This window comes from Anolis carolinensis, chromosome 1 (genome assembly GCF_035594765.1).
Source record: "Anolis carolinensis isolate JA03-04 chromosome 1, rAnoCar3.1.pri, whole genome shotgun sequence".
Lineage (NCBI taxonomy): Eukaryota > Metazoa > Chordata > Lepidosauria > Squamata > Dactyloidae > Anolis > Anolis carolinensis.
This window is the reverse complement of record NC_085841.1, coordinates 9,148,073-9,164,681: the sequence shown is the minus strand read 5'-3', so window position 1 is coordinate 9,164,681 and position 16,609 is coordinate 9,148,073. Positions and strand designations below refer to the sequence as shown.

The following is a 16,609-nucleotide window of genomic DNA, read 5'->3' as shown; positions in this document are numbered from 1 at the left end:
TTAAAAAATCAATTTTAAGAGGTACCTCATAATAAACATAATTAATGAGAATTTGAAACAAAGGAACATTACCGTGGATTCCCTCCTTATCCTTCTGTTAGGTTTTCCAAGGGCTTCAATGATTTCAAGGGCATACAGAAGTTTATGGGCGCTTTTGATTCTCAGAAGATCTTTCCAGTTGAAAACATCATTACTCTTTAAAAAAAAGAAAAACAACCAGAAAGAAAATAAATACCAACGTAACAGGAGACAGAGTGCACAATACTGTTGGTTTTGAACTGAATGTGTATTTTTATGAAAACAATGAATTTGAATTATATTTAATAGGAAGTATTTGTTCACTCATTACCCAATGGTTCCTGAACTGGAATATAGGTTCCATTGGGGGTTTAAAAAGCCAACATTTACAAAAGAGGAAAATGCTGAGAAATTTCTTAGATGTTTCTTCTATATGCACAAAGGACAAGTTGCTTTTCAGATTACCTTAAAAATTAAGTATAGGTTGCTTACCTGTAACCGTATTTCTTCGAGTGTTGATCTGTGAAATTCGCACATATGGTTTACCCAATGCGCCTGCGCAGATTTCGGAACCTTCTAGAAGCTTTAGATGAAACTTTTTTGGCGGAGGCCCCGCCCAATCTCCCCATAGTATAAATATGCTTATAGGCGGGGCTACGCCTCAGTTCTCCGCCGCCGACAGCAGCTGAGAAAACGAGGCATGACATCAGCGGGGAGGCTGGGCGGGGCTGTGCGAATTTCACAGATCAACACTCGAAGAAATACGGTTACAGGTAAGCAACCTATACTTCTTCTTACGTGTTGTCTGTGAAATGCGCACATATGGTGACTAACAAGCTACCAACCTGGAGGTGGGTCATGCCACGCAGGAAAATAGCACCGCTCTGCCGAAGGCTGCATCACGTTTGGCTTGGATGTCCAGCTTGTAGTGGGATACAAAGGTCGATGGGGATGACCAGGTGGCTGCTTTGCAGATATCTTCCAATGAGACACCCCGAAGAAAGGCTTGAGAGGTTGAAAGGGACCTGGTGGAGTGCGCCGCCACATGGGATGGGGGGTCTTTACCTGCTAGTTGGTAGGCTAAACGAATGGTAGATGTGATCCAGACAGCTAGACGTTGTGAGGATACAGGTAAGCCTAAGGTGTCGTTCCTATATTTAAGAAAAAGTCTGGGTGACTTCCTGTGGGCGGCAGTCCTCTTGATGTAAAAAAGCAGTGCCCTCTTGACGTCTAAGCAATGGAGAGACATTTCCAGAGGAGTGGACGGATTTGGAAAAAGTGCGGGAAGAACAATATCTTGGCACATGTGGAAACGAGACACTACTTTGGGTAAGAAGGAGATGTCTGTTCGGAGGGTCACTTTATCATCCGAGAATCTGATGTAAGGGGCATCGACCCTGAGGGCTGTAATTTCACTTGCTCGTCTGGCGGAGGTGATTGCCACCAGGAATGCAGTTTTCCACGAAAGATGGGCCAGGTCGATGGACGACATGGGTTCGAAGGGGGGTTTTGACAACTGTGACAAAACCAATTCTAGGCTCCATGATGGGGGAGGCAGGGAACTGGGTGGATAAGTATTTTTGTAACCTTTTAGGAATAGACGGAGCAGAGGGTCCTGAAAAAGTGACGGTTGCCCTGCCTTTCTCCTAAACCAGGATAGGGCCGCTGCATAACATTTGATAGATGAGAGTGACATCTGTTTGGAAGAGAGATGAACGAAAAAGTCAAGTACCGTCGAAACTGGAGATGTGAAGGGGTTACTTCCAGAGGGGGAAATAAAATGTTTGAAACGAGACCACTTGTAAGTATATGATCTTTTAGTAGACGTTTTTTGAGCTGCAAGGATTATAGCACGGACGGCGTCGGAGAGGTGAGCTGTGGTCTTATCCTCCATGCCGTTAACCGGAAGGATGGTACGTCCGGGTGTCTGACCAGGCCGTTGTGGACCGTGAGGAGGTTTGGACTGTTTCTCAGATGAATATAATCGCCCCGTGATGCCTCCAGGAGTGTTGCGAACCATGGTTGGCGTGGCCACCAGGGAGCGATCAGAATACAATTGGAGTTGTCCGACACAATCTTGGCGACCACTCTGGCTAGGAGTGGAAGAGGTGGGAATGCATACAGAAGATCTGGTACCCATGAGAAGAGGAAAGCGTCTCCTAGGCATCCTGGGGATGCGTGAGGGCGCATACGTGCGCAGAACCGAGGACACTGTGTATTCGCTGGTGAGGCGAAGAGATCTATCGTGGGAGTCCCCCACCGGCAAGTAATGAGTTTGAATTCCCTGCGATGGAGGTGCCACTCGTGGTTGTTTAGAGTTGTTCTGCTCAGGGAGTCTGCCAACACATTGTGCACCCCTGGTAGGTGAATTGCCACCAGGAAGACATGTCTCTGAATGCACCATTCCCAAATTCGGGATACGATGGAGAGGAGAGTCTGTGAGTGAGTCCCTCCCTGTTTGTTGACGTAGAATTTTACTGTAGTGTTGTCCGTGATCAGTTGGACGACCCTGTTCTTGACAAGGGGGGGCGAAGGATTTGAGGGCTTTCTCCACCGCCAGGAGCTCGAGTGCGCTGATGTGGAGACTGAGTTCTATGGTTGACCAGTGGCCGTGTGCGGTCAGGTCCTGGAGGTGAGCGCCCCAGCCCTGGGAGGATGCATCCGTTGTCAGTGATACAGACGGTTGAGGAGAGTTGAACGGGAGGCCCGAGCAGACATTGTGTTCCTTTATCCACCATGCGAGAGACCTCAGGACTGCTGGTGGAGGGGACAGAATGCGATCCTGACGGTGGAGGAGCGGGTTGAATTTCCGTACAAACCAATTTTGGAGGGGCCTTAGGCGCAGTCGCGCGAATGCGGTGACGTTTGTGGTGGACGCCATATGGCCTAAGATGGACTGGATTGACCAGGCAGTGCCCTGGCCATAGCGGCATAGCTCTGTAATCATAGTCTTCAGGTTTAGGAATCTTTCTTGTGGTAGAAAAGCCCTTTGAGCGTTGGAATCTATAATGGCACCAATAAAATTGATGCGTTGAGTGGCTAGGAGGTGGGATTTTTCTTGGTTGACAATGAGGCCTAGAGTCTGTAAGAGAGATAGGGTGAAACGAATGTCAGATTTTAGTTGGTCTCTAGAATTTGAAGATAAAAGCCAATCGTCTAAATACGGAAAGACCATGACGTGCTGCTGACGTAAGTATGCTGCCACTACTGACATGCATTTAGTGAAAACCCTTGGGGCTGTGGAGAGGCCGAAGGGTAAAACATTGTAGGAGAAGAAACGGTCATCTACTGCAAAACTATCTACGGTGGTCCTCTTTAACAGAGATGTGGAAATAAGCATCTTTGAGGTCCACCGAGGCTAACCAGGCTCCTTTCCTAATGAAGGGGAGAATTGTGGGAAGCGACACCATCCGAAACTTGCGCGGTTTTATGAAACGGTTAATGCCGCGCAAATCCAGTATTGGGCGGAGGCCCCCTCCCCGTTTGGTAACCAGGAAATAACGAGAAAAATAGGCAAGGTGGATCTTACTGGGCGGGATAGAAGAGATGGCTCCTTTATCAATTAGGACAGATATTTCCTCAAGGAGTACATCTGATGGGGAGGTGGCACAAATGTGTCCCACTGGTGGAAGGGAAAGAAACTCAATAGAGTAACCTTTCTCCACAATACTCAAAACCCATGAATCCGATGTGATTCGCCGCCACTCATTCAAGTATGGAACGAGCCTGTTAAGGTATAAACGGGGAACTTCTGGAGAGGAGGGGCGTTGAACAACTAGAGAACTAGAAGCCAACCGGGCTTCAGAATGAACTGGAAATAACGACGCGGGCAATGGAGATGTCGGGCTAAAAACGCCGTCTCCTATTGTCCGCTGACTTGGGCCCCTTGTACTGACCCCTGGAAGGGAAAGACGGCTTACGGTTCCCCGTGAAGGTGGACTGCTGGCGCTGTCTTCCCCGAGAGAATGAGGGGCTGTAACATCCCCGGTAGTATTGGGATTGATATCCCCAACGCTGACGCTGATGGTAAGAATAAGGTTGGTGAGGATGTTGCCCATATTTATTGATGGTCTGCTTCATTTTGTGGGAATGTTCCAATTGTGAGTCAGTTTCAGGGTTAAATAACCCGGCCTCGTCCATGGGAAGATCCTCGATGAGGGAGCGAGCGGATGGGGACAGTGTAGCAGCCCTCAACCAAGCGTGTCTGCGTAGGGCGACTGCTCCTGCTAGAAGTTTGCCAGATGCATCGGCGGTGTTTTTTGCTAGCTCCTTCTGAAGACTCGCGAGGAGCGTGGCTTCTTGTTTAAACGCCTTGGCTAAGATTTGCTCATTGGGAGATAGAGATTCAAGGAAGGGACCAATCTTGTTCCAAAGATAGGTCTGGTATACGCTCATATATACTCCAAAGTGAGCCATCCTAGCGAAAAGGCAAGCGGAAGAATAAAATTTTCTTGCCATAGTGTCCAATTTTTTGCCTTCCCTATCCGAAGGGGTAAGCTGGGCTTTCTGGGCCGGTTTAGGTTGCGCGTCCTTCACGACAGAGTTAGCGTTGGGCATCTTGGCAAGCCAGGAGGTTGCCGACAGATCCAACTTGTAAAGATTCTCAGCTCTTTTTGGGGTAGCTGGAACCAAAGATGGTGCAACGCCAACTGTTTTGATAATCTGGAGCAAATAGGGCAGGGTAGGTAGTGCCGTAGGTGTTGATGATTGCTGCTCCGAAGAAGAGAAACATGGGTCTTTCACAACATTGGTGGGTTTCGGTGACTCCAAGTTAAGAGCTCTTGAGAGTCTTATGAGAAGGGCAGCAAAGTTACGAAATTCCTCAGTACGGAGGGGATCTTGCTCCGTTTCCGTTAGAGGTGTAGACGAGGGTCCATCATCCTCCACAGATGGATCTATATCTCCCGCGTCTATTCCTTCCGGAGATGGAGCCGGTTGGCTCTGAGCTTGTTCACTATCCGGGAATGCTGGTTGTGTTTTGGCTATCTGAGAGGAAATTGCGGTCTCCGGGATCGCTGATGGGGGCTGTTGAACAGCTTTGGCTTGAGTGGCTGAAATGGGAGGGGCATCAGGAGTTTGCCCTTGTAGTGGAAGAGGCAGTTCCCCTCGGTTTCGATGGAAGTCAAAATAATGGTAAGGAGGGTAAGCGGGGAATGGACGGGGGGGGGGGGGGGGGATAAAAGAAATTGGGATAACGATAGAGCGAACTATGGCCAGGAGACAGAGATCGTGGGTAAAAGGAAGCTCTGGAAGGGCTCCTCGAACGCGAGCCCCAGGATTCAGAAGAGGGGGAACGCTCACGGTACCGATGCCTTCCGTGTGCGGCCTGCTGCCGTCGCTCGGTGCTCCGGCCTCGGCGCTCCATGGCGCTGCTCCCTGCCTCCGCTGTTGGGCGGGGCGGGGGATAGCACAAAGTTTGCGGCGGGGAAGAGCTGGCATTCTGAGGGTTGGCGTGTGCGCTCACGCTCCTCTCCGCTGCCCCCGGGGCCTGGGAGGGCTCCACAGGGGATAGATGGGGCGGAGCTTCCTCCATGGGCGGGATCGGGGAATCTCGGTCCCGAGAAGAATCGCGTTCAGGTGAGGCTTGTGGTGGGGGACTCAGGGGCTTCTCGCCAATGAGTTGCCTCCCTTTTTTATATTTTTTGAGGCCATCCTTGGGTTTGAGCCCTTTCTGAGGTTTGGCGGCTTTGGCTTTTTTCCTCGGTGCCTCGGTCGGCAGCTCGAGTGGGCCTGCCAATCCCTCCTCAGCGGGGGGAGGGGGATTTTGCTCTTCAGCAGAGGAAGGGAGGGAGAGTGTTTCAGGGCATGGCCGTTTGGGAGCGCGCGCCGCTTCTGGCGCCAGAGCCTGTTCGTATAGAGCGGCCTTAAGGCGGGCTTCCCTGTTGCGGCGTGCCTGGGGGGTAAAATTTTGGCAAATTTGGCATGTCTGAGGCACATGGCCCTCCCCCAGGCATATAAGACACTTATTGTGTCCATCAGAGTCGGGTAGTTTCGCGCCACAGGCCGCACAATTTTTAAAGAATAAGGTAGACATAGCCTGCCTGAGACGTCGGAGCCGTTTAGGGTCGTAGCGGAAGAGTAGTCGATGCAGTCCGGGTCAAGGTAAGTGGTCGGGAGAAGACAGAGACGTAGTCGTGGGCAAGCCGAAGTCAAAAAACCGTTAATAAAATGAAGAGGAGAGAGCTAAGAAGGTCCTACTAACTGCTGTCGCGCGGAAAAACGAACTGAGGCGTAGCCCCGCCTATAAGCATATTTATACTATGGGGAGATTGGGCGGGGCCTCCGCCAAAAAAGTTTCATCTAAAGCTTCTAGAAGGTTCCAAAATCTGCGCAGGCGCATTGGGTAAACCATATGTGCGCATTTCACAGACAACACGTAAGAAGAAACTGAAATGCAGCAATGCTGCAAAAAAAAAACTTTGAAGATATTGTCTACCGTATCCATAGTCATTCTACATTCCCATACACACAGTTTACTACACACACAGCCACAAATAGGCAAACCCAACACTCAACTTTTAACTCAATAATTCAGCAGGAATGTTGGGGGCCTGGTGACGGTGTTGTCATAAATCCGAAATTATCTGAGGGCATACAACAACGGCAATGTGTACAGTGGCTGGCATAATGCGCTGCAGTTCTACCTAGTTTCATTTTGCATTGTCTCATTACAAGGTTTTCAAGATAGGAATTTTCACCAGTGGGTTGCTGTGTCTTCTTCTATATAGTGCAGACAAGCATTTGCTCTGGTACCACTGCCTGTGTCTCTGAAATATCTCCACCAATGTCACTCCATACTATTGGGGATGATCAGTAGACTTTTGACACATTTATTGTGGCTCCTCGGTAAAACCTGTCTGACATGGAAGATCCCACCAGCAGAGTTTGCATCACAAAGTGTGTAAACTCAGCAGCCCGAGTCTAAAAGACCTGAGCAAGACTGTTGATGGTAGGGTGACTTGTAGGTACAGTAGAGTCTCACTTATCCAAGCCTCGCTTATCCAAGTTTCTGGATTATCCAAGCCATTTTTGTAGTCAATGTTTTCAAAATATCGTGATATTTTGGTGCTAAATTTGTAAATACAGTAATTACAACATAGCATTACTGCGTATTGAACTACTTTTTCTGTCAAATTTGTTGTATAACATGATGTTTTGGTGCTTAATTTGTAAAATCATAACCTAATTTGATGTTTAATAGGCTTTTCCTTAATCCCTCCTTATTATCCAAGATATTCGCTTATCCAAGCTTCTGCCGGCCCATTTAGCTTGGATAAGTGAGACTCTACTGTATTTCATTCATAAGATCACCATAAGTCTAAGTCAACTCGATGCCTTGTTAATAATAACAAGGGGCTGCTAATGATCACTACAGAAATATACATATATTTATATGGAGACTTTCTTCACTCACCTGTTCATCTGAAATATTCTGAAATGCCTGGAGCATATTGGGGCATGTAGGCAGAAGCATTAACAACTCCCAGACTCGTCTTGACAGATTTTCTGCATGAAGATGGAGTTCTTCACATTTTGCACTCTGAATGGGTACACAAAAGGTATTACATTCATGTAACCTAAGGTGAAACACTGTATATTCACTTTCCATCTATAAGCTCTGCAAGACAATATATGCTTCACAAAGCCAAAGTTACTTTCACAAAGCTGAAAAAGACAAGCAAGAAGTATTATGGAAGAACAGCTATGTATTAAATTTACTCTTCCTAAGAAATCACCATATTTTACAAATGCTGTGTTAGAGAGACAGAGACTGATAAATAGATAAGGGTATTAGATTTTGATGAATGTTACCTCACTGTCTTCCATAGCCACTTCTGCTGGAGGAGGTTTAAATGAGGCAAGCATCTCTAACAAATCAAAGAGAGTGGTAAGATGAGGCTCTTGCAGAAGCAAGAGCATTGGAATGTTGTCTTTCTGAGGAGGAGGCAGGCAGGACGCAGGAAGTTGGACGCCTTCTCCCTTTCGCTCCCTCCTTGGAGCACCCAAGGACACAAACACCATCTTGAAACGAAAAAAGACATTTTAAAAGGTTTAGAAGAACAAAGAGAACAATACTGGGCAGGGAGGTAAAAGGCGCCCCTGAAAAACATGCCGGTAATTTGATCAGGAAGGTGTCCATGGACAACAGGCTCCTCGGTGTGGAAAATGGAACAACACCACCTCCCCATGGCCTAGTCGAGCACAGCCTCCAGATGTCGGAGATGAATAAGAAGTGGGAAGGAAGCCTTGCCTCTGTCTATGTACAGTGTTCCCTCACTTATCACAGGGGTTAGGTTCCAGATCCACCTGCAATAAGTGAAAACTGGCAAAGTAGGGACGCTGTATTTGTTTTAATATTTATATATTATTTTAGTAGTTACACACTATTTTAAGCCTTTATCAACCAATCGTATGTTGATAAATCGCCTCCTTCTCCTCCTGTTGCCGCTTGGGCTCCTTTTCTCTCCCTTTGGCGTCTCCTTCCTCCCTTTCTTAGGCTGTAAATTGTAATTTTTTATGATTTATAATAGTCTTTTAGAGTTTATTGAAAAACAGCGAATTTGCGAAAAGTGAACTGCGAAGTAGTGAGGGAACACTGTACTGTCTGTCTTTGTTGTTAATTGTGTAACAGCAATGAATGCTTGCCATGTATCTTTCTGTAATCTGCATCAAGTCCACCCGGGGAGATAAAGCGGAATATTACTAAAGTATATTCTTCTTCTTCTTCTTATTATTATTATTATTATTAACACACAAGATGAGTCCACAGCAGACACTCTGCTGGCTATTGTACTGGATCACACACCGAACACTTCTCAAGTGTCTAGGGCTGTGTGATGTATTGGCGAATAATGCGTGCAGATCCATTATTATTATTATTATTATTATTATTATTATTATTATTGGGATTATCGTACTGACAAATCAGCTCTTTAGGAGATTATTAGCTGGTTGGGCAGTTTATTTACTAGAAGAACCCACACCGCAAAAAAGGGCATAGAATTAAAAAAGGCCTGCTGTTTTCATTCTCTCCATCTTTTAACCTAAGGCAGAGCTTTCCAAACTGTGTGTTCCAACACATGAGTGAGTCCCCTGTATCCCCTCAGTGTCGCATGGAAACTGCTCTCCCCACCTCACCTAACAAAGACTGACTGGCAGACGCTTTAAAAAGGCATGGACAAACTTCAGCCCTCCAGATGTTTTGGACTTTAAGTCCCACAATTCCTAACAGCCAGCAAGGTTTGTGGGCTTTGAAGTCCAAAACACCTAGAGGGCCGAAGTTTGCCCATGCCTGCTCTATATCTCACTAGAATTGCAAGATACCCCCAAAGGGCATCTAGCCCCACCTCCTTCAACCAAGCAGGAACACACAATCACAGCATCCCTGGATGGCCATCTAGCCTGTTTAAAAAACCTAAAAGAGGTCTAACCACTACACAAGTTGGGTGCTGGTGCTACTAAAATATAGGTACCGATAAAACTTTTAATAATTCTTATGATTTGTTAACTGAATTGCAGTAATTACCACTAAAATTGATAAATTAAGACAAGAAAAACTTTTGACAATGACGTTTATGATTAACCACATGGAGAACTATAGAGTACACAAGAAGTGTAAAGGGAAAATTCCCAAACCTCATTAAACTTAGATAGATAGATAGATAGATAGATCTAAGTTGTATTAAACTTAGATAGATAGATAGATAGATAGATAGATAGATAGATAGATAATATGGTGTGTGTGTGTATTAAACCCTCATAAGGGATTGGTTTAACCTCCACTCTGCAAGTAAAACTGAATTACCGTCTCATGAAAAGATGCATGTCTATAAATGTGTTACCACCATGAAAGGTTTGAACTAAGGAATCCCCAGAAGTGCCAAAAAGAGTCTTCTCCCATTTTCCTGCCCCTTATTAATCTCATAAATTTTACCAACACTAGCATAGCACTTTATTGTTTTCCTGCCTGGAGGAGATTAAGAACAATGATGAAAAATCTTTTTTATATTTTAGTCTTTTACAAAGATCTCAATGAGTTATGGTAGGTCCCATTTTTCTCCTTCTCGAAAACCCACTGGGTTAGGAATTTTGGGTTTGTTTTTTATTTGAAACCTGACAGTGCAAGCTGGATGACAACCAAAAAATATTTCCTCAAATTTTGAATTGCCTGGCATATCAGACACACATAAAGGCACACATTATTATTACAAATACAATGAATTTCAAAAAAAAAATGTGGAAAATAGCACTTTGAAACAACTACTCCCAAAGCCACCAGAAGGCTACCCCTGCAAATTTTCAAAAATAAAATAAGAGCAAAAAACTCAGAGAAATATGGAGTGGAATATAGCCTCTTTATTACGCATCTACGAAATTAGCACAGAGTCAATAGTGTATTAAGTCCCACAAGGCTGAAATACTTATATGGTCTAATAAGTATAATAAGTTTAAATGGCCAATGAAACTTCCAAACATCACACTCAAAGAGGGAAAGATCTATCCCTAGGATGCCCATTTCTGTAGCAGAGGATGTGAGGGGGCTGCTTAGATGTTTACCTAACATAACAGAAAAAGGTTTATAACAAAGAAATGGAGACTGACATACAATACTTCATCAGTTCAAAATCAGTTACCCTCAAGGCAATGTAATGAAAGACGATTGCAGCATATTTATTCAAATTATCTATCAAACACCCAAAAGGAAGACGTTCTATATTCCATTCCATGTCTGAGGGCATCATACAGTTGTTAAATAGAATAGAAAATAGCCACCAAGACACTAAGATATAGTAATCCAATGTTAGGGTTGTTGTATGTTTTCCGGACTGTATGGCCATGTTCTAGAAGTATTCTCTCCTGACTTTTCGCCCACATCTATGGCAGGCATCCTCATCTATGGCAGGCAACCTCTGAGGATGTGTGCCATAGATGTGGGTGAAACGTCAGGAGAGAATGCTTCTGGAACATGGCCATACAGCCTGGAAAACATACAACAACCCTGTGATTCCGGCCATGAAAGCCTTCGACAACAAATCCAATGCTAGCTTCCTGAACAGTTCCCATAAGAACAGAAACACTGTAAAATGACAGTCCCAGCCCTAGAGGATTGTGATCTACAGCATATAAATCCGTGAGTGCTCAAGCAGAACTGGCCTTCATCTATTTCAATTCTGCAGAAATCATAAATTAGAGTTCATAGAACTGTTTAGAAATTGTGCTCCTACTTATTTTACTTGAAAGCACACAATTTTCTCCTGAGACAGCAAAGTAGCAGGTTTTATGTAAGAATAATATTACTTTTTAGGTGCCTCTTAGATGGAGAATAAAATATGACCATATTGTAGGAAGGCAAAGCAAACAAGCCATGCCAAGAAAACCCCATCTTAGGGTTTCTATAAGTCAGTAATGGCACACAACACACAGCAGACAGAAGCTGGAAAAAGATGTTTGTACGTACTTCACTGCTATTTAAATGAATCCAAATCCCTTCCCCAAACCTATTTTTCAACGAGGTTTTCAGCACAATTTCTTAATGCTGATTATGCATTTGCTCAAAGAAAAAAAGTTCTCATGGATCTTTCCTCTGGAACTGGCACAAGAGCTTACCACAAGGAGGATGTGGATGGCTCCTTTGTACCCTCCAGAGAATGGCCTAGTCTATTTCTGTACCTGCAACAGAATCATCTTCTGGCAAAACAGATTTCCTTTCATAATGATGGAAATAAATATTACTTCCTAATGGCTTACAATAAGCTGCTATTAAGCACAATGCAAAATTCAGTAGAAAAGTTGACTCTGTTCTAATACTATTCCAATTACCATTCAGATGGATGTCCCCCCCCCCCTCCATCTGATGCTTCATAGAAGCATGGACACGAGTGTGCTACAGAACCAAGAAACTACTTCACTAACTTACAGTAACATCATAAAATAACGTCTTACATATATTTGTCAATACCTGCATATCTTTAAACCCCAATTCATGAAGAGTTTTTTCATCGTAGTCAGTTGTTAGTTCATGCCCAGAGGAGATCATTCTCACAGGTCCCATGAGACCCCCTAAAAAGAAACACAAAATCTTGCTTGGTTCTTTGATGCTTTCAAAAAACATTGTAGATATTTCAATAACATTAAAGGGGCCATATGATCTCTTCTCAAATTAACCTTTTTTTTTCATTCACTCTCGTTGCTCTGGGCTCTAAAATTATTCTTGGTCCACAAGATTAAGAGACAGGCTCTAATTCTCCGTTAATAGATCACTGGCTTTCCTAATGATAGTTTTTTAGCATCACTTAGCCTAATGGGAGGCATTACACAGTTGTCCTGCTGTGTCTTCATCTGCCCACAATTCCCCTTTCCTTTTTTCAGATGAAAGGAAGCTACCAAAGAGCCATTCTCTTCTACCCACAATGGCTGAATAGGGAAAGAGTTCGTACGAAATTTTTCTGAGGAGCCAGTGGAGACTTCTTTCTAGTAAGCAGTTTTGCTGTAGTGGTCTATTGTGGGGTTATTTCATGCCTAAAATAGAAGCATCTCCAGCTCTTCCAATCAGCTGCCTTGATGAGCACAGAAAAAGGATAGGATTGTGCAGTGATGGGGGATTTACTTCCTCCATAACAAGGAAATAAAGGGTGAGGCCCCTCTTCAGATGATTTGCCCTTTACAGCATCTGTAATGGAGGTGTGTGAGGATGTTTGCTCTCAGTTCCTCATCTGGTATTCCCTCTGCTGGTCTGTGATATAAATTCTGACTTATGATTGAACTTGTGTTAGGCCTGTGAAGACCTATCTGAAGGTTTGCAGCTTTCCTGAATATTGCCTCATTCTTCCAGTAGAAAAGATACCTTGCATTCTCTGGACTCTCCTTCTGCCTGTATTCCTTAGGCACAGAGCTTGGAGTTAAGAGGCCAATGGAAAAGATACTTTCTCTCTCAAATTTAATACTTTTCTGGAGTAGGGAGTTACTCTTTGGAAGGAAGGAAGGCTGAGGAGAAGACGTAGTAGGACTGAATGAGGAATAACTGAAGGGCAGGAGCACAATAGATTTTTTTTCAAGTCAGGACCGACTTGAGAAACTGCAGGTCGCTCCTGGTGTGAGAGAATTGGCTGTCTGCAAGGACGTTGCCCAGGGGACATCCAGATGTTTTATGGTTTTACTATCCTTGTGGGAAGCTTCTCTCATGTCCCTGCAAAGGGAGCTGGAGCTGACAGAGGGACCCTCATCTGTGCTTTCCTAGGGTAACATACTAAGAGCAGAGGCAGGAACTGAACTGACATCTTGAATTTCTTATTTGTAAAACAACCTGTCTATCACAATGGTAAAGGAGGAGGAAAAAATTAGGTTCCTACTTTCCTCCATCACTACTACAAAAATCCTCCTGTTATCTCTAATCAAGGGATGTGACTGTACCCTTGATGTTATCTGGTCCACTCCTGGACAATACAGGCAGTTCCCAGGTTACAAACATCCGATTTACAAATGACACATACAGTAGAGTCTCACTCATCCAACATAAACGGGCCGGCAGAACGTTGGATAAGCGAATATGTTGGGAGGGATTAAGGAAAAACTTATTAAACATCACATTACATTATGATTTTACAAACTGAGCACCAAAACATCATGTTTTACAACAAATTTGACAGAAAAAGAAGTTCAATACACAGCAATGTTATGTAGTAATTACTGTATTTATGAATTTAGCACCAAAACATCACAATTTATTGTAAAGATTGACTACAAAAACACTGACTACTAAAAGGCAGACTGCGTTGGATAATCCAGAACATTGGATAAGCGAATGTTGGATAAGTGAGACTCTACTGTAGTTAAAAGGGGGTGAGACAACAGGAATTGAGAGAAATCTAGCACTTGGTTGGGAAATTTACTCCTGGAAGAATTATCATAGGAAAAAGGTGTCTCAACTGAAGCTTTATCACCTACTTTTCTTCCACAACAAACCAAAATTTTCAAAATCCAATGATCGCAGGGATAGAAAGTGCGGTGAAATCTTTTGAACTGGAGCACATACCACAAAAGATACACCACAGAGGTGATAGCCCTTCCCTATGCTACCCAAAGCTTGCGCGCGCACACACACACATGTATACTCGTATATGTATGTATGATTAAGTACCTATTCCAAATGACATACACATTCGACATAAGAACAAAAATACAGAACCTAACTCGTTCGTAACTTGGGGACTGCCTGTAATTACACACAAAAACGATGCAATTTCACAACTTACCTGGAAAGTCTCCTTTTCTACTACTTTGTCCGAACTCTTGCAGATGAGCTTGTTGATTTAATTGTTCCTTCTGCAAGTTCTCATACCAATGAGTTACTTCTGCCCTTAGATCAGCCACTTGATCACTTGGATACATTTCAATTGTCATCTGAAAGAAGACATATTGGTTTAATTGAGAACACAGTGCAAAATACCCATTAAAAAGACTCATTTGGCCACAATGTACCTTGTCAGGAAGCCCAGCTGGTTGGCAAACTATTCTGAGAGGGAGTGACTGTTTGTCACTCAGTGCTTTTAAATGGCTACTGATGCCAGTGCCTTCAATTTGCCACTGCCTTAGATGATAAGCAAACCTGACAAGAAAATAATACAGAAATAATATTGTTAGGAATTTCTAACATTACAACCTGAAGTACTAAGCCTCATTTTGGGGGCATTGCAGATATGAGGAAGGATGAGCTAAGCCAATACAAGGCAATGAGTTCGATAAATTTCAGAGTATTCTGAAACTCATTGCATTCATAAAAGAACCACAGAAATAGTTTTGATAGCCTAAGGAAGCTTCAATCTCGCTTCTCTTCAACAGATCAAAATGCCTTTGCTATGGAGAAGCAATTCAAAAATATCTTAAAATATGTCTATGATTGGTCTATTCCAAAAAGATCAAGGTTGTGAAGAATTCAACAGAGCTACGTAGTGCAAGAGCACTCTAAGAGACCTTCAGTAGTTCTATAGATTCCAATCTTTATGTTTTCTGGGTCATTTGAAATGACCTACTCAAACTTTGTCACACTGAAGTAAAAAAAACCTACTAAGTAAATCTAATTTTAAAAACCTTATTTCTTTATTTAACTCCCATTTTCTCCTATCAAGGGACCCAAGTCAACTGACAAAATCAAAAATAAAAAGGTTAGCTAAAAAGATGTATTGTGCAGAAGTTAAAAACAACTAAAATATCAGTTCTATTAAAACTCATAAAACAGTTTTAAACACATTTAGAACATAATTAAAGATGTACAAAACAAAAAGCAGAGCATGCCATTTTAAACACTATTCTGCCATATGACTAAAATCAAACAAATGCTGGCAAAAAGAGAGCAGAAGGAACTAGCCAGAATGAGAAAAAGTCCACTACACAAAGATGTTAGAATTCAGGTAGATTGATATGCAGAAGTTTTTCAGATATTCCCTTAAGCCATGTAGATTATTACTAGTCATAACCAGATAAAACTAAAACTTGTTTTGGGATTCTCTTTTATCTATAAAAGCTTTCTAGATTTAGTATAAAATCCTTGTGATAACAGATTGATGACCTCCTTCCAACAAATGGTTTGTCATTTCCCCTGGACAAATTAGTGCTGTGCATACTCACATAGGAGTCTAAACGTTTCAGTCAAAATTTATTTATTTAAATATTTATTTTATGAACAGTAAAAGGTGACAGCTTAGTCTGTCCTGGGAGAGCTGAAAAGAAACACTAACCCACTGTACTCTCTCCGTCGTGGTGCCATTTCTAACCTTTTTTAAAAGCCCAAAAGAAAAAAAATGTGGTAGCAGCCTGGTGACACATTTCAATCTCTACGGAATAACCCTCAAATTATCTAGGAGTCATATCAAAATCCATAGTTTTGGCTCCCAAATCTTCCCTCGACGTACACATGAGGTTGCCTTATAGATGAGTATATACCCAGCATGGGCAAACTTTGGCCCTCCAGATGTTTTGGACTCCCACAATTCCTAACAGCTGGTAGGCTGTTTGGAATTGTGGGAATTGAAGCCCCAAACCCCTGGGGGCCTGAAGTTTGCCCATGCCTGGTATATACGGTAATTACTATGGTATAATTAAGGCCAGTGCGATGTAATATTGTGAGTGTTGGGCTGTGACTCAAATCCCCGCTCGGCCTTGGAAACCCACTAAGTAACTGTGGGCAAGTCACATTCTTTCACTCAGAGGAAGGCAAAGGCAAACTGACTGAAATTTTTTTGCCAAGGATTGTCATCTTAGAGTCACCAGAAGTCAGAAAATATCTCGAAGGCACAGAACATAAACAAATGCTTATATTTTACCTTCTCCGAAAAGCTTCTAAATGAGTTTTAAGCATCAGAAGTCCTCGTTCAATAATGGTGAGACTTGAGTGAGAATCTTGCTCGAGATTACTGGATGCAATCATCAGGCTTTCCATGCACTTGCTAATAAATTCTTGCTCTTTCTCCAGACCTGTTTTTCCTGAAAGTTGATTCAGAAATAAATATTCTATAAATGTGGCTAAATGAATTTCAATTCTGTCAGAAAAAAAGATAAATGTATTCCTTAAAGCAGTGGTTCCCAACCTTTTTTT

General features: G+C 43.2%; 1 protein-coding gene across 1 annotated transcript in view; it reads right to left on the bottom strand.

Moving 5' to 3' along the window:
* Positions 1-16,609, bottom strand: part of usp34 (ubiquitin specific peptidase 34) — a 133,726-nt gene that overhangs the window by 49,281 nt on the left and 67,836 nt on the right. Inside the window, exons 25-31 of the mRNA XM_008121091.3 lie at positions 16,338-16,497; positions 14,497-14,623; positions 14,271-14,418; positions 11,978-12,078; positions 7,831-8,040; positions 7,433-7,558; positions 73-195 (exon numbers count right to left, since the gene is read on the bottom strand). Coding sequence (XP_008119298.1) covers positions 73-195; positions 7,433-7,558; positions 7,831-8,040; positions 11,978-12,078; positions 14,271-14,418; positions 14,497-14,623; positions 16,338-16,497 — 995 coding nt within the window. The remainder of the gene's footprint in view (positions 1-72; positions 196-7,432; positions 7,559-7,830; positions 8,041-11,977; positions 12,079-14,270; positions 14,419-14,496; positions 14,624-16,337; positions 16,498-16,609) is intronic.